The 17,954-nt window shown below is 49.7% G+C and overlaps 1 protein-coding gene across 6 annotated transcripts in view; it reads right to left on the reverse strand.

The window, feature by feature from the left end:
• CCDC150 (coiled-coil domain containing 150) overlaps positions 1 to 17,954 on the reverse strand; it is a 209,808-nt gene that overhangs the window by 107,372 nt on the left and 84,482 nt on the right. For all 6 annotated transcript variants that reach the window (XM_075340359.1, XM_075340362.1, XM_075340361.1 and 3 more), the window contains exons 13-14: positions 16,006 to 16,074; positions 4,607 to 4,699 (exon numbers count right to left, since the gene is read on the reverse strand). In XM_075340359.1, coding sequence (XP_075196474.1) covers positions 4,607 to 4,699; positions 16,006 to 16,074 — 162 coding nt within the window. The remainder of the gene's footprint in view (positions 1 to 4,606; positions 4,700 to 16,005; positions 16,075 to 17,954) is intronic.

Genomic DNA, 17,954 nt, shown 5'->3' on the forward strand with positions numbered 1-17,954 from the left:
GACAGACTGGCATCCGTGGTGAGAATCACCCAGGACGGGATCAGGAAGGAGCGTCCCTGAGACAGAGAGAGGGGCCGAAGCCACCACTGAAGAGAGCTCTTGGTCTGTGGCGACAGAGCCACCAACCTGTGCAGGGAAGAAGTCCGCTTGTCCCAACAGTGGAGAATGTCCAGCTGCAGAGGGCGCAGATGGAACTGGGCAAAGGGAACCGCTTCCATTGACGCCACCATCTGACCCAGCACCTGCATGAGGTGCCTGATGGAATGACAGCGGGGCCTCAACAGAGAGCGCACCGCCAGATGGAGGGACTGCTGTTTGACTAGGGGCAGCTTCACAAGTGCCGGCAGAGTCTCGAATTGCATCCCTAGGTACGTAAGTTTTTGGGTCGGGGTCAGAGTGGACTTGGGCAGATTGACAAGCCACCCGAATTGAACAAGAGTGGCGAGAGTGAGCGAGACACTCCGCTGACAGTCTGCACTGGATGAGGCCTTGACAAGAAGGTCGTCCAGGTAAGGAATCACTGCCAACCCCTGGAGGTGCAGAACCGCAACCACTGCTGCCATGACCTTGGTAAATACTCGAGGGGCCGTGGCTAACCCGAAGGGGAGAACCACGAATTGGAAATGTTCCTCTCCGATTGCAAAACGTAGCCAACGCTGGTGTGAAACTGCAATTGGCACAGGCAGATAGGCATCTCTGATGTCGATGGATGCCAGGAAATCTCCTTGGGTCATTGAGGCAATGACCGATCGCAGAGACTCCATGCGAAAATGCCGCACCTGAACATGCTTGTTGAGAAGCTTGAGATCCAGGATGGGCTGGAAGGAACCGTCCTTTTTGGGGACTAGGAAGAGATTTGAGTAAAAACCTCTGAACCGTTCTCTGGCGGGAACCGGTACAATTACTCCGTTGGCCTGTAAGGATGCCACGGCCTGAGAGAAGGCGGTGGCCTTGGAGCAGGGGGGAGTTGACAGAAAAAAATCTGTTTGGCGGGCTGGAAGAGAATTCTATCCTGTAGCCGTGGGAGATGATATCCCGCACCCACTGATCGGAGACGTGTTGAAACCACACGTCGCCAAAGTGGGAGAGCCTGCCACCGACCAAGGACGTTGCTGGCTCGGCCAGATAGTCAAGAGGAGGCTGCCTTGGTGGCAGCAGCTCCTGCGGACCTTTGGGGACGCGGCTTCTTGCGCCAGGTGGGCTTCTGGTCCTTGGCTGAGTTAGTGGACGAGGCCGAGGGCTTAGAGGCCGCCCAGTTAGAGGAACGAAAGGAACGAAACCTCGACTGGTTCCTGCCCTGGACAGGTTTCCTGGGTTTAGTCTGTGGCAAGGAAGTACTCTTCCCGCCAGTAGCCTCCTTAATAATTTCATCCAGTTATTCACCGAACAGCCTGGACCCGGCAAATGGGAGCCCAGCAAGGTACTTCTTTGAAGAAGCATCTGCCTTCCACTCTCGCAGCCACAAAATCCTGCGGATAGCGAGGGAATTAGCGGAGGCCACCGCAGTGCGGTGAGAAGCCTCCAGCATGGCAGACATGGCGGCGTAGGCTGAAAAGGCTGAAGCCTGGGAAGTTAGAGCAACCAATTCAGGCATAGAGTCCCTAGTGAGGGAATGCATCTCCTCTAGGGAAGCAGAGATGGCTTTGAGAGCCCACACTGCTGCAAAGGATGGGGAGAACGAGGCCCCTGCCGCCTCAGACAGACTTGGCCAGGAGGTCAACCTGCCGGTCAGTGGAATCCTTAAGTGAGGTGCCATCAGTCACAGATACAACTGTCCGGGCTGAGATTCTAGACACCGGAGGGTCTACCTTCGGTGAATGAGCCCACTCCTTGACCACCTCTGGTGGAAAAGGAAAACGGTCATCAGAACCACGCTTTGGGAAGCGTTTGTCCTCTGATACTGGCGGATTGAGGTCCAGTACAGAATTAATGGACGCAATCAAATCACTAACATCCGCATCACCCTCGGTCAGATCAATGGGGCACATGGAGGTAGCGTCCGAGCCCCCAGTAAATACATCCTCCTCGTCCTGCGAGTCGGCTCGTGAATCGGAGCCGCGGGACGAGGAAGGAGAGGGGACCCTGCGTCTCCTTTTAGGAGGACGGGGTCTGGGAGCAGATGAAGAATCCTCTGTGAGGTCTGCAGAGCGAGCCGAAGCAGCAGAGGCGCCCTGAGAAGGGGGCTGATGCATGCTCAGCAGAGTCCGGGACAACTCTCCCATGGAGTCTGCAAAGGACTTGGAGATAGCCTTAGAAAACGATTCTACCCAAACCGGGGGTTCAGCCACCGGGGCCGGAGCAGCCGGAGGGACCACTGGGGAGACTCCAGGCTGAGGCACCACCATGTTAGAGCAGGCATCACAATGTGGATATGTGCTCGGTTCAAGCAGTACGAGCTTACATGCAGTGCATATTGAGTACAGCCTTGCTCCTAGTGTGAGACATGCTGCTGAGGTGGGGGCTCTGCAGTAAAGAACACACTCCTTCAGAATGATCCCCAGAGAGTGTATAATAAAGTCCACAACCAGAGGTTGTGGCTTACCAGACCGTTTTGTGTGCCCTCCGGATTCCACAGCTCGGACCCCCAGACAGGTTGCAGAGATGCAGCAGCCAGCGCCGATCAGTGTGAGAACGCTGATAAAATGGCGCCAGAGGGAGGAGGGGGGGCGGGGCCTAGGCCAAGAGTGTGAACCGGAGGGCCAAGGAGATATCCAGGGGAGGGAAACATCTCCTCAGAGAGGAGTGTCCTCCCCTGAGCTGAACGGCCGGTGGGCGGCGCCGCACTGTCCCTCTGCATGACTGACATGCAGGGGCAGTGAAAACGAAAGTAGGCCGCAGCCGAAGCCGGGGCCTAAATTTTACAATGCGGCCGGCGAGCAGGCACCCTCGGCGCGGTTCTCAGGTGAAAACCAGAGAACCGTCCGGAAATCACAGCAAAGTTAAATAACACACTCTCCCCACAATAAATGTACAAGAGACCCCTCAATAACGTCTCAAATACTTAGCTTATGAGACGCAGGGCCAGGACCCTGAGGGATGAGTGCTCCGTCCGGCAGGGTCCTGAAAGGGCTGCGGATGGAGACCGGTCTCCTGCAAAGCAGTGAGAACCGTGCTGGCTCCCACTTCAAGCCAGAGCCTGAGGGATGGTGAAGGAGCGCGGCATGAAAGGCTCCAGCCTTGAAATCAACCTTAACAGCACCGCCGACACAGTGGGGTGAGAAGGGACATGTCGGGAGTCCAGTTTGGACCCGCTTTTCTTCTAACTCTTTAAAATCAAAAATCATATGAGAATGCATGTGTGGATGGGTGCCTCCTGAACACAAAGCATTGAACTGGCTAGATTTGGTTATCCAGGGGGTGTATATGCTCGGAGGGAGGAGCTACACTTTTTAGTGTAGTACTTTGTGTGTCCTCCGGAGGCAGAAGCTATACACCCCATGGTCTGGGTCTCCCATAAGGAACGATAAAGAAATCAGTCCTTACTGCCATTTTACTTCCTATAGATAAAATGATCACCACTGTCCATTGCTTAAATGTATGTCCACAAGTGATAAGGGGCCTTCCAATGAAGCACTCAGGTAACAAATAGACACAGTAACACTCACTGTGACTTACCTTAACACATTTGGCATATGACAAAAATACTGCAATAAAGTGGACAACCTATTGTAAGGCACCCCATCTGATCAGCGGTTTGCAGCTCAATGTATACAGAGCCGGAGTCCACAGCTTCATACACGATCTAGTGACTATTCTCGGTAACTGCAGTTAAGCGCCCATTCACTTGAATGGGATCTGCAAACAGCTAAAAGGTGAGAGGTGTCAGTTGTCAGACCCCCATGGATCGGTCTAACGCCTGCCTGAAACAACAAACTCAGACTGGCTGTGATGGACAGGCTAGAGGAAAGCCGCTCACAAAGCAGGACCCCGAGAACCTGAAACCCCTTAACTCCCATACAGGGATTTGAAATTACACAATGCCCGGGAGATCACCACCTGTGGTAGGCTGCAGTCTGATGAGAGTAGTAGCCATGCAAGATCGAACCGGGAAATACAAAACAGAATCGGCAGGCGAGGACGTAATCAAAAAACAAAGCAGAGGTCAAATCCGGATCATGCAGAGAGGTACAAATACGGCAGACAGGAGAGTAGTCAGAGAGCAGGTCAGGGTCAAAGCAGGAATCAATAATCAGAGTAGGGAGAACCAGAGTAGCAGGAATACAATCTATATCTGGTAATGGCCAGCAGACAGAAGGGGGGAATAATAAAAAGGGTGTAGTGTCTTCCCATTGGCTGTAGCTGAATAGTGGCAACCTCAGCTGGAAGACCCACGTCACCTACACTCAGCCATTGGTACTGCAGGTGTCAGGAAAACCCAGCCTAGTGGATGAGCGGAGCTTGCGCCCACCAGAGCCACTGGCACCGACTCCTCCCCCATCACCAGCACGGTCCACAGCGGAAATACGGCGGCGCCTGGTGACTGAAGCAGATGTTGCAAGAGCGGACTCTAGTGAGGACGTGACAATCAGATAATGACGACTTATCCTTCAGATAGACCATCAATGTCTACATACTAGACAAAATAATTTTTTAAACAAATGTGTACCTGTTCTTGCTCTAGCAATGCCACACGTTCTACAAGACGTTTGTTTTCCTGTTCTTGTACCCACAAAGAACTCTGGAGCAACTCCTGTTCCAACTGCAAAAAGAAGATTTTGGGTAGTCACAATATAACACCAGGCAAGAAAATAAGTTAGCTCCTCCTCAGTTTGATACACCCACCAACCGTAGCCAATCAGCCCCACTTCTATCCTTGATTTGTTGTTTATTAATGATTTCCCTGATCAGTTAGTGTGAAAACAGTAAAAGGAGCAACCTAAAATAAAATACAAACAGGCCAACAGGGGCATTTAAAAAGGGTGGTGCTGTGTCCCACAATGAAGGCTCAGAGAAAGATTTACAGTGAGTACCTAAAATCTTCTTTTGTTTATTACTACGTTGGGGGACAGAGGACACCATGGGACATCACAAAGCAGTTCCCAAGGGTGAGAAGAGAAAGGACTAGAAAAATGCAAGACCAGAGGCGAGATTCTCAAGTAGGAAACCAGGTATTATAATTTGCAAAACATTTCTGCCTAGGCCCAAAACTGCCAAGGAAAAAGGTAAGAAGGTTGTGTACTCTAAAGAACTAGGAAAAGGTAAGTGCAGACAACTAGGAAGAAGCTTAGAGAGCTTCTGAATAGAGGCCTGAAGACGAATGGTCTAGAAGGACCCAGGTACAGCTGAAGAGAATTCCAGGGAAGGTGGTCTTTCCATTGCCCAACATACGTTCAGAATGGCAGAGAGGATCCAGACCGGAAGACCAATATGATGACTTTTCGAATCACGAACAAGGAATCCAAGCATCTGAAGGAAGCTGTCCTACACAGATAGGGGTGCTGAGACGCACTCTGACCAAGTACAATATATCTTAGAGACTGTTCAGAATGATGAGAAGGAAAAGAATGGAACGAGACAAGACCATCTTCCTTAAGGGAATAAGAGTGTGAAGGAGAGAGGAAACTAAAAACAGGACCACCTTGTCCAGGTGAAGGTCAAGAAGGAAGGACAAGAAGACAGGGCTGCTAGTTCTGAGACTTGCTAATAGAAATGATAGTCGCTAGAAAGAAGTTTCCAGGGACAAGGAAAAGAATGACAAGAATGGAACCAAAAGGAGAGCAATGTACAGCATTCAACAACAGATGCATTCCGAGAGATCCACAAGGGGCCGCTAGAGATTTTAAAATGTGCCCACCTCCTTGGGAATCTCGATCTCGGTGAGCAAGAAACTAGTTTCCTTTGAAAAGGAAGGAGAACCAACCTTAGAGAGAACCGAGGAACAAACCAAACTCAAGGTCTGATAGCAGGAAGGTCAGGAGGGAAGGAAGAGAAAAGGACATAAACGAGAATAGGTACAAAACAATGAGGGCTTCCCACTTTGCTTATGACCTGATCGGAGATACCAGAAGCTGCTCTGCGGCTCATGATCCAAGCTGCATAACTGAGAGAACTTAAAATTTGGTTGAAGAAAATGGGAGACCTGAGAAATCGATATGGAAGTTTCCACCAGGTGTCTGTGAGAAGGTAGATTGCCTTATTTTCTATGGGGCTAAGCACTTATCGGTATGTAGTTGCCTGTGCTGCCCTGGACCAATCTCTCCCAGCCCAGAGCGGTCATGGACTGTTTATGCCACTGATTCTCCTGCTTTCTGGGAGCCAGCTGTCAAACAACATGACATCTACAATAATGCCCCATCGACAGAGCAGAGCAAAAGAAAAAGGATTCTCTGTCAACATGACATCACAGGAAGCAAAAGATCTGCATAACCCCACCACGGATTGGCAGCTTCCAATGTATAATTTACATAGTGTTTTTGTTTGTTTTTTTTTTTTTAAGAAGGGAATTTTGTTTACTTACCGTAAATTCCTTTTCTTCTAGCTCTAATTGGGAGACCCAGACAATTGGGTGTATAGGCTATGCCTCCGGAGGCCGCACAAAGTACTACACTTAAAAGTGTTAGGCCCCTCCCCTTCTGCCTATACACTCCCCGTGCTCCCACGGGCTCCTCAGTTTTGGTGCAAAAGCACGAAGGAGGGAAAATAATTATAAACTGGTTTAAAGTAACTTCAATCCGAAGGAAACTCGGAGAACTGAAACCATTCAACATGAACAACATGTGTACACAAAAAAACAGGGGCGGGAGCTGGGTCTCCCAATTAGAGCTAGAAGAAAAGGAATTTACGGTAAGTAAACAAAATTCCCTTCTTCTTTTTCGCTCTATTGGGAGACCCAGACAATTGGGACGTCCAAAAGCAGTCCCTGGGTGGGTAAAATAATACCTCGTAAGAGAGCCGTAAAACGGCCCTTTCCTACAGGTGGGCAACCGCCGCCTGAAGGACTCGTCTACCTAGGCTGGCATCCGCCGCAGCATAGGTATGCACCTGATAGTGTTTCGTGAAAGTGTGCAGGCTCGACCAGGTAGCCGCCTGACACACCTGTTGAGCCGTAGCCTGGTGCCTCAAAGCCCAGGACGCTCCCACGGCTCTGGTAGAATGGGCCTTCAGCCCTGAGGGAACCGGAAGCCCAGCCGAACGGTAAGCTTCGATAATTGGCTCCTTGATCCACCGAGCCAGGGTTGATTTGGAAGCCTGTGATCCTTTACGCTGGCCAGCGACAAGGACAAAGAGTGCATCCGAGCGGCGCAGGGGCGCCGTACGAGAAATGTAGAGTCTGAGTGCTCTCACCAGATCTAACAAGTGCAAATCCTTTTCACATTGGTGAACTGGATGAGGATAAAAAGAGGGTAAGGAAATATCCTGATTGAGATGAAAAGGGGGATACCACCTTAGGGAGAAATTCCGGAACCGGACGTAGAACCACCTTGTCCTGGTGAAAAACCAGAAAAGGGGCTTTGCACGACAACGCTGCTAGCTCAGACACTCTCCGAAGAGAAGTGACTGCTACTAGAAAAAAACACTTTCTGCGAAAGTCGTGAGAGGGAGATATCTCTCATTGGCTCGAATGGTGGTTTCTGAAGAACCATCAGCACCCTGTTTAGATCCCAAGGTTCTAACGGCCGCTTGTAAGGTGGAACGATGTGACAAACTCCCTGCAGGAACGAGCGTACCTGTGGAAGTCTAGCTAGGCGCTTCTGGAAAAACACAGAGAGCGCTGAAACTTGTCCCTTAAGGGAACCGAGCGACAAACCCTTTTCCAGTCCAGATTGAAGGAAGGACAGAAAAATAGGTAATGCAAATGGCCAGGGAGAAAAACCCTGAGCAGAGCACCACGACAGGAAAATTTTCCACGTCCTGTGATAAATCTTGGCGGACGTTGGTTTCCTAGCCTGTCTCATAGTGGCAATGACTTCTTGAGATAACCCTGAAGACGCTAGGATCCAGGACTCAATGGCCACACAGACAGGTTGAGGGCCGCAGAATTCAGATGGAAAAAACGGCCCTTGAGACAGCAAGTCTGGTCGGTCTGGTAGTGCCCACGGTTGGCCGACCGTGAGATGCCACAGATCCGGGTACCACGACCTCCTCGGCCAGTCTGGAGCGACGAGGATGACGCGGCGGCAGTCGGCCCTGATCTTGCGTAACACTCTGGGCAACAGTGCCAGAGGAGGAAACACATAAGGGAGCTGAAACTGCGACCAATCCTGAACTAAGGCGTCTGCCGCCATAGCTCTGGGATCTTGAGACCGTGCCATGAACGTCGGTACCTTGTTGTTGTGCCGGGACGCCATGAGGTCGACGTCCGGCACCCCCCAGCGGCAACAGATCTCCTGAAACACGTCCGGGTGAAGGGACCATTCCCCTGCGTCCATGCCCTGGCGACTGAGATAATCTGCTTCCCAGTTTTCCACGCCTGGAATGTGAACTGCAGAGATGGTGGAGGCCGTGGCTTCCACCCACATCAAAATCCGCCGGACTTCCTGGAAGGCTTGCCGACTGCGTGTGCCGCCTTGGTGGTTGATGTATGCCACCGCTGTGGAATTGTCCGACTGAATTCGGATCTGCTTGCCTTCCAGCCACTGCTGGAACGCTTTCAGGGCAAGGTACACTGCCCGTATTTCCAGAACATTGATCTGAAGTGAGGACTCTTGCTGGGTCCACGTACCCTGAGCCCTGTGGTGGAGAAAAACCGCTCCCCACCCTGACAGACTCGCGTCCGTCGTGACCACCTCCCAGGATGGGGGTAGGAAGGATTTCCCCTTCGACAATGAAGTGGGAAGAAGCCACCACCGAAGGGAAGCTTTGGTCGCCTGAGAGAGGGAGACGGTCCTGTCGAGGGACGTCGGCTTCCTGTACCATTTGCGTAGGATGTCCCATTGAAGAGGACGCAGGTGAAACTGCGCGAAAGGGACTGCTTCCATTGCTGCCACCATCTTCCCCAGGAAGTGCATGAGGCGCCTCAAGGGGTGTGACTGGCCTTGAAGGAGAGATTGTACCCCTGTCTGTAGTGACCGCTGCTTGATCCGCGGAAGCTTCACTATCGCTGAGAGGGTATGAAACTCCATGCCAAGGTATGTGAGCGATTGGGTCGGTGTCAGATTTGACCTTGGAAAATTGATGATCCACCCGAAACTCTGGAGAGTCTCCAGGGTAGCGTCGAGGCTGTGTTGGCATGCCTCTTGAGAGGGTGCCTTGATCAACAGATCGTCCAAGTACGGGATCACCGAGTGACCCTGAGAATGGAGGACCGCTACTACAGTAGCCATAACCTTGGTGAAAACCCGTGGGGCTGTTGCCAGGCCGAATGGCAGTGCCACGAACTGCAGGTGTTCGTTTCCTATGGCGAAGCGCAAGAAGCGCTGGTGCTCTGGGGCAATCGGAACGTGGAGATAAGCATCTTTGATATCGATCGATGCAAGGAAATCTCCCTGGGACATTGAGGCGATGACGGAACGGAGGGATTCCATCCGGAACCGCCTGGTCTTTACGTGTTTGTTGAGAAGTTTCAGGTCCAGGACAGGACGGAAGGACCCGTCCTTCTTTGGGACCACAAACAAGTTGGAGTAAAAACCGTGGGCCTGTTGCTGAAGAGGAACAGGGACCACCACTCCTTCTGCCTTCAGGGTGCCCAGCGCCTGCCGAAGAGCCTCGGCTCGCTCGGGAGGCGGAGAGGACCGGAAGAATCGAGTCGGGGGACGAGAGATGAACTCTATCTTGTAACCGTGAGAGAGAATGTCTCTCACCCAGCGGTCTTTTATTTGTGGCAGCCAGGTTTCGCAAAAGCGGGAGAGCCTGCCACCGACCGAGGATGCTACTAGAGGAGGTAGAAAGTCATGAGGCAGCCGCTTTGTTAGCGGTGCTCCCAATGGCCTTTTTAGGACGTGACTTAGACCGCCATGCATCAGAGTTCCTTTGTTCTTTCTGAGACCTTTTGGACGAGGAGAATTGGGACCTGCCCGCGCCCCGAAAGGACCGAAACCTCGACTGCCCTCTCCTCTGTTGGGAGAGGTTCTGCTTGGGCTGGGGTAAGGATGTATCCTTTCCCTTGGATTGTTTGATGATTTCATCCAGGCGCTCGCCAAAGAGCCTGTCGCCAGAAATTGGCAAACCGGTTAAACGCTTTTTGGAAGCGGAATCTGCCTTCCACTCCCGTAGCCACAAGGCCCTGCGGACTACTACCGAATTGGCGGTCGCAACTGCCGTACGGCTCACAGAGTCCAGGACAGCATTCATAGCGTAAGACGCAATTGCCGAGGTCTGGGAGGTAATGGAAGCCACTTGTGGCGCGGCCGCTTCAATTTTCGCTTGACCTGCTGATATAGCTTGTAGCGCCCATACGGCTGCGAATGCTGGGGCAAAAGAAGCTCCGATAGCTTCATAGATGGATTTCATCCAGAGCTCCATCTGCCTGTCAGTGGCATCTTTAAGCGAGGCCCCATCTTCCACTGCAAGTATGGATCTAGCCGCCAGTCTGGAGATTGGAGGATCCACTTTGGGACATTGAATCCAACCTTTAACCACTTCCGGGGGAAAAGGATAACGTGTATCCTTAAGGCGCTTAGAGAAAACGCTTATCCGGACAAGCATGGTGATTCTGGATTGCCTCTCAGAAACATACTCTGTGTACGCTTGGGGAACCTGAAGCGAAATTTCTCCTGCTGAGAATCAGACTCCTCCGCCGGAGGGGCTGAGGGAAGAATATCCAGCAACTGATGAATGGATGCAATAAGATCATTCACTATGGCGTCCCCGTCTGGAGAATTAAGATTGAGAGCGCTCCCAGGATCAGAATCCTGATCAGCTGTTTCCGCATCATCAACCAGAGAATCCCCCCGCTGAGACCCTAAACAATATGATGTCGAGGGAAATTCTAAGCGGGCCCGCTTAGACGATCTGGGGCTAGGTTCTAAGTCCGAACCCTCCGTCTGGGATGTATGAGATACCCCTTGAGGACATTGTTGGTCCAACTGAGGGGGGTCAGGGAACAATGATTCAACAGAGTCCCTTTGCTGAGATACCGGTCTGGACTGCAAGGCTTCTAGTATCTTAGCCATAGTCTCAGAGAGTTGATCCTTAAAGGCTGCAAACTCAGTCCCCGTCACCTGGACAGTGTCAACAGGTGGCTCCCCCTGGGCCCCTCTTAGCAGAGGATCCGGCTGAGGAAGTGTCACAGGGGTCGAACACTGTACACAATGTGGGTCAGTGGAACCTGTCGGTAGCTGGGTCTTACATGCGGCGCAGGCAACATAATAAGCCTGTGTTTTGGCACCCCTGCCTTTTATGGGCGCCATGCTATAGTTTTCCCTGAGTAACACAATAGGGTATATAGCCAGAAAGAACTGTGCTCATACAGTGTAAATTACATACAGTACACAAATAATGTACCCATACAATACAGCACCATGGGGCTAGCACCACATGTGCTGTTTACCAGCCGCCTAAGCGGTTGTGAGGCCACCAGAGACCGTGTCTGGGTCTCCCATGAATATGTCCCTCTCTGCAGCGTCGGTGGAGCTGACAGGAATGGCTGCGGCGTCCTGACGAGCTGAGGAAGCTATGGGCGTGGCCTACAAAGAGCGCGAAACGGGCGCTCACACTGTCCACAGTGAGGGGAGTGGAGCATGTAAATCATACTCCAGCCCTCATTGCTGCTCGCTCCGTGCAGCGTCCCGCCCTTCCCCTGCCTGTCAGGGCTGAGGGCGGGAGAAAAAAAGGGAAACTAGGCCGCAATGAAGCCGGGGACTGTAGTAATAAACGCGGCCGCCGTAAAAGCGCGGTCGCGTGAAAGTCCCCGGCGAACTACAAGTCCCAGCCGCGCCGCAGTGGCAACGGCGGTCAGTGCGGTAGCCCTTACATATAAACACACTCAGCGACGCTGAGTGTGTAATGGCACATATAGACCCGGTCAGCGCCGCGGTCCCCGGTGCACTAGCACACCCAGCAAAGCTGAGGTGATGCCGTGCGCGGTCCCCATAGGGATACAGAGTACCTTTAAGATGCAGGGCCATGTCCCTGAACGGTATCGGCTCCTATCCATCAGGCTCCACAGGAGTTGTGGATGAAGCCCGGTCTCAGTGCCTGGAGACCAATAAGATCCCACTTCACCCAGAGCCCTAAGGGGGATGGGGAAGGAAAAACAGCATGTGGGCTCCAGCCGCCGTACCCGCAATGGATACCTCAACCTTAACAACACCGCCGACAAAAGTGGGGTGAGAAGGGAGCATGCTGGGGGCCCTATATGGGCCCACTTTTCTTCCATCCGACCTAGTCAGCAGCTGCTGCTGACTAATCTGTGGAGCTGTGCTGTGCGTGTCTGACCTCCTTCGCACAAAGCAAAAAACTGAGGAGCCCGTGGGAGCACGGGGAGTGTATAGGCAGAAGGGGAGGGGCCTAACACTTTTAAGTGTAGTACTTTGTGCGGCCTCCGGAGTCATAGCCTATACACCCAATTGTCTGGGTCTCCCAATAGAGCGAAAAAGAAATGTTAGTTTTTCACTTTTTATTGTTTTTAGTAGTCTTCTTAGCGGACTTGAAGCTTGTACTGTACAGAGTAGGGCATCAGTACCGCTCTGCACAGCTCAAATGTTTTCTTCCTATGAACACCGGCACTGAGACGGTGTTCACAGGAACTACATCATGACAGACAGAGGGGTCATCAGCTAACCCTGGCTAGCATGACAACCCATCGGTGTTCTGTGATCACATCATGGGGCCGCTGATTGGAGTGGTAAATGAAGCGTTCCCCGCCGGCTAGTGTTAAATCCTCCTGTCGGATCGAGTGGATCTCTGATCTGACCACTGCTGTTAGAGGCACATGTCGACTGATCAGATCATGTGGACCTACCGCGTAAGCCAACATTGAAGGGAAGTACACAACCTATGATATATCAGTATGTCATAGGTAGTGAAGGGGTTAAAATGGTTGGAAATGTCTGCTTAGCCAGTCACTGGCCATAGCTGTGATCAGAGTTAGCCAGAAAACAGGCATTTATGTCCATTTCTGTTGAGACAAGGATGAGACCAGAAGGCAAAGATCTACAAGGACCCAAAAAGCATTACAAAAGGAGAGTAGAAGATCGTTAGCAGAGTATACACTATTTTTCAGATGCTGAGACATTTTTTTTTTTTTAAACACAAAAAAGTGGGGCACAATCCCTTTAAAGGGAATCTGTCACCAGGTTTTTACTACCCCATCTGAGAGAAGCATAATGTAAGCCACAGACCCTAAATCCAATGATGTATCACTTAGATTACTGGGTTAAATAGTAGTAGTTGTGACACAATCATAGTTTGTAGATTAAGCAATGCAACAGAGATGAGAAAGCTAACCTCACCCACACCATGCTTTGTATGTACAATGTCTATAAAAAGTAAGTTGCTAATCACAGTCGGGGGGACCTTTCGGACTACTAGACATCAGGCAAAGTAGTCCAAGCAATGCTACGGTCCTAATGCTAAAACAACCATTGCAAATAAACAACAAAACTATCTTGATAAGATGCGCATCTGTGAATTGTGTTTTAACCCATACAGCATGCTGTCCTCAGATTACATAGCAAAAACCTGTTGAAAGATTCCCTTCCCAACACGGCTATTTTCGTTTTTTGTGTGTTCTCCTCCCTTTCTTCCAAGAGCCATACATTTTTTTATTTTTACATCCACATACCTGGGCTTGTTTCTTGCGGGACAAGTTGAACTTTTATCATATGAAGCACTGAAAAGCGGGAAAAAATTCCAAGTGCTTTGAAATTACAAAAAAAGTGCAATTTCAAAATTGTTTTTGGGTTACCTATTTACCATGTTCACTATACGATAAAACAGACATAGGAATATGATTCTCCAGGTCAGTATAATTAGGTAGATAGCATACATGTATATATGTGTGTGTATATATATATATATATATACACATATATACATATATATATATACATATATACATATATATACATATATACATATATACATATATATTATATATATATATTATATATATATATATATATATATATATAAATATATATATATATATATATATATATAAATATATATATATAAATATATATATATATATATATATATATATATATATATATATATATATATATATATATATATATATATATATATATATATATATATATATATATACCGTATTTTTCGATTTATAAGACACACTTTTCCTCCCAAAAATTTGAGAGAAAAATGGGGGGTGCGTCTTATAAAGCGAATATAGCGGTACCTGGGGGTCCTGTCTGTGCAGTGATCGGGCGGCCGGGTGCCTGTGGCTGCGTGCAAGCGGCCGGGTACCAGTGGCTGTGTGCGGGCGGCAGTCGGGTGCTGTGTGCGGGCGGCGGCCGGGTGCTGTGTGCGGGCGGCGGCCATGCGCTGTGTGCGGGCGGCGGCTGGGTGCGGGCAGCGGCCGAGTGCTGTGTGCGGGCAGCGGCCGGGTGCTGTGTGCGGGCAGCGGCCGGGTGCTGTGTGCGGGCAGCGGCCGGGTGCTGTGTGCGGGCAGTGGCCGGCGGCTGGGTGCTGTGTGCGGGCGGCGGCTGGGTGCTGTGTGCGGGCAGCGGCCGGGTGCTGTGTGCGGGCGGCAGATGGCTGCCGCCCGCACGCAAGCGCAGTTACCCGGCCGCTTGCACGCAGGGTGGGCGGGGAGCCTGCTGGCTGCCACTCTGTGTGTGCGGGGCGGGCGGCTGTGCAGCAAGTTACTCAGTTTGTCCGCGGTCCCAGTTTCAAATGATGGCAGCGGGCGCGTGCGCAGATGGAGCTCTTGAATGAGAGCTCCATCTGCGCATGCGCTCCCCCGGGAGTCAGCGCGTGCGCAGATGGAGCCCTTGGATGAGAGCTCCATCTGCGCAGGCGCCATTATTTGAGCCGGGACCGCGGACACTGGGACACTCACTGCACCGGCCTGCTGCATGACTCACCCGCCGTTGCCGACGCTGCTGCTGCCGCCACCACCACGGGCCCCGCGGCTCCTGCCACCACGGGTCCCCCGACTCCTGCCACCACGGACCCCACTGCCACCGACCCGCCGTGCCTGCCAGCACAACCTCTGCCTCCTGTGACCCCGCTTCACCACCACTGCTGCCCCCCTCCGGTAAGAGAACACCGGATTATAAGACGGACCCCATTTTTCTTTTTTTTACCTTTTTTTATGTCCAAGTTTGGGGTGCGTCTTATAAAGCGAAAAATACGGTATATATATATATATATATATATATATATATATATATACCTCCGCACGCATCAGATCTCACACAAACATCAGATCATATATGCAACGCTGGATGTGATAAGTGAGTGAGCTGCTGGGAGCGCACACCGGAGATCACAGGAAAACCTGGGAGCCATGCAGACGTCTGGGTCTTTTAAGTATGAGTCTCCTGGGAAGTGAGAGGGGTCTGCTTTTTTTGGGGGGGCAAACTTACCCCTAACCATGTTTCTCCAAGAATAAGACATCCTCCAAAAATAATCCCTACTGCTGTTCTGGGGGGGGAAGGGGGGGGGGCAAAAAAAGTACAAGACAGTGTCTTATTTTTGGAAAAACACGTTAGCAGTATATCAGCTCTGCTATGGATAGTGAACATCACAGTCTATCAACGCCAGCTAAACGCTGGCTTTCACACTAGTATCGTAATGACACACTCTGGGGTGTTAAGTAGACCCTCGACTGTCATGACAACCAATTGGCATCCTACAATCACTTCATGAGTGTGTTGATGGAGGCATGGAATGGCACCCCCCAATGGCGTGTGTTAAATATCACGATCAGAGAATAAAACAATTTAACAGCCACGGGTGTTAAAGGCACATGATAGTGGATTAAAATCAGCCATCATCTGTCAGAATGATGTTGGCTCAGTGTGTGAGCCCACATCAAAGTCAAGGAGCTTGCATATTATGTACCAGTTTGTCATATGTCGGAAAGGAGTTAAGATATAATCACTTTTTAAAAAAAAAAAAAAACAAGTCATAGGCACAGAATTAAGTGAATAGAATTACCTTGCTTTCAGTCAAGTGAACTTCCAGGTTTTGTTTTTTCTCCATAAAATCATTAAGAGTCTTATAAAGCTGCAGGAAACACAATATTATTTCCAACAGTGGTTTACAGCACATTGCAAATGTGAACACACCGACACTGTTACGTGGCTAACTATCGCTGTCATACTTCAACTAAGTATCATACAATAATACACTGCTTCTCAAAAAATTAAAGAAACCCTTAAAGGGGTACTCCATGGAGATAAAATGTCCGTGCCTTCATAAACTATAAATATGAGATACCCATTGTAGTCCTTTATCATCACACTACCTGTAATTCAGTGTGACCCGGCATCTGCCATCACTGCTCCCCCTCCTCTCTGGGAACAGTCCTGTCCATCAACCTCCTCCAACTGAGAAACAGTTTTCTAATCTGAAATGTTTTTAGCTGGAAGATGCAGATCATATGTTCCTTCACGAACCATCATTTTATGGAAAGGAGCGCTGTGCAGTTTGTGAGGAAGGCTGAATTAACAAGTGCAGGAAGAGAACTTGTAATACGTATACATTAGTAAGTGCCAGAAAATCATGTCCTCAATGCACTTCTTGAAACAAAGAAAAAAGTGTCCAACCCCTTTAAACATCACAGTATTATTTCAACTTAAAGGCTTTTCCCCGTTTCCAAGATCCCATCCTAATATGTAGTAGGAGTAGTAATAATAATATTAGCAAATACGCAGTATAGCTCTGTTATAACCATGTCTGTTACCTCATATGCAGGGCATTGTAGCTTAGTTATTCATAGTTTTCATTAATTGCTTGTGGTCGTAATAACCATAGATACCCTAACTGCAATGCGCTGCACATGAGGTAAAAGACATGGCTATATCATGAGAACTATACTACATTTCTAATTAGAGAAATACAGCAAATATTATTATAATATGTAGTATATATTGGGATAGGATCTTGGAGATGGGAATACACTTTTAATAATATTGGGCTGTGGCAGCGCCTGTCCGTTCTCCAGGGAGAAGCCAGGAGAGAGCATATACACGATGAGCTGATACTCACAAATTGGACTTTTAATAATACTTCTGGAATAGCAATCTGTCCATTAGGAAGAAAAAGTTATTGTGAATCAATTTCTCCTCCTTTGACACAATTAAAAGTCACGGGGCAACAGAAAGACACCCTTAAATAGGGAAGTGGTGTCCACACAAAATTACTTTCTCCTTATCTTTTCTGATTGATTCTTGCATAGATAGTCCAATTCCTCCATCCATGATGGCACGTGCATACATGCCATCAAAACAAAGGAGTCTGTGTCTTCGAGCATAGTTTCAAGGGCATGGAGCAGATACCAGGATATGGGTAATAACTCAACGAGAATCAGGCAGTTTGATAATTTGTGAGTAGCTGGAAGAACACCCAAACACATTGGATACCCGACAATACGAGTATAGAGGCATCCAGACTGTACTCTGGCAGAAGGCGTATGGAGAGAGAACGATCGAGCATGTTGGATTTCAGTGTGACCAATCTTTGTTCTCCAAGGAAAATATAGCGATGCCAGATGTCTGTCAAGGAATTCTTCCCCTCCCCCATTAAATTAACATGCATAATCAAGATGATCCCAAATAAGATGAAAATGTCAAACAAATTATATCACAAAATGTCTTTTACACCTCATTATCTTAAGCCTACTTTACACCTTTCAATTCTGCATACGATATCGTATGCGATGTGACCCGCCCCCATCGTATGTGCGACACGTTCAATTTGTTGACCGTGTCGCACAAACGATTAATTGCTGTCACACGTACTTACCCTTCCATACGACCTCGAGGTGGGCGGCGAACATCCACTTCCTGAGTGGGAGGGAAGGTTCGGCGTCACAGCGACGTCACACGGCAGACAGCCAATAGAAGCAGAGGGGCGGAGATGAGCGGGACGTAAAACATCCCGCC

Source organism: Anomaloglossus baeobatrachus, chromosome 3, assembly GCF_048569485.1.
Source record: "Anomaloglossus baeobatrachus isolate aAnoBae1 chromosome 3, aAnoBae1.hap1, whole genome shotgun sequence".
Classification (NCBI taxonomy): domain Eukaryota; kingdom Metazoa; phylum Chordata; class Amphibia; order Anura; family Aromobatidae; genus Anomaloglossus; species Anomaloglossus baeobatrachus.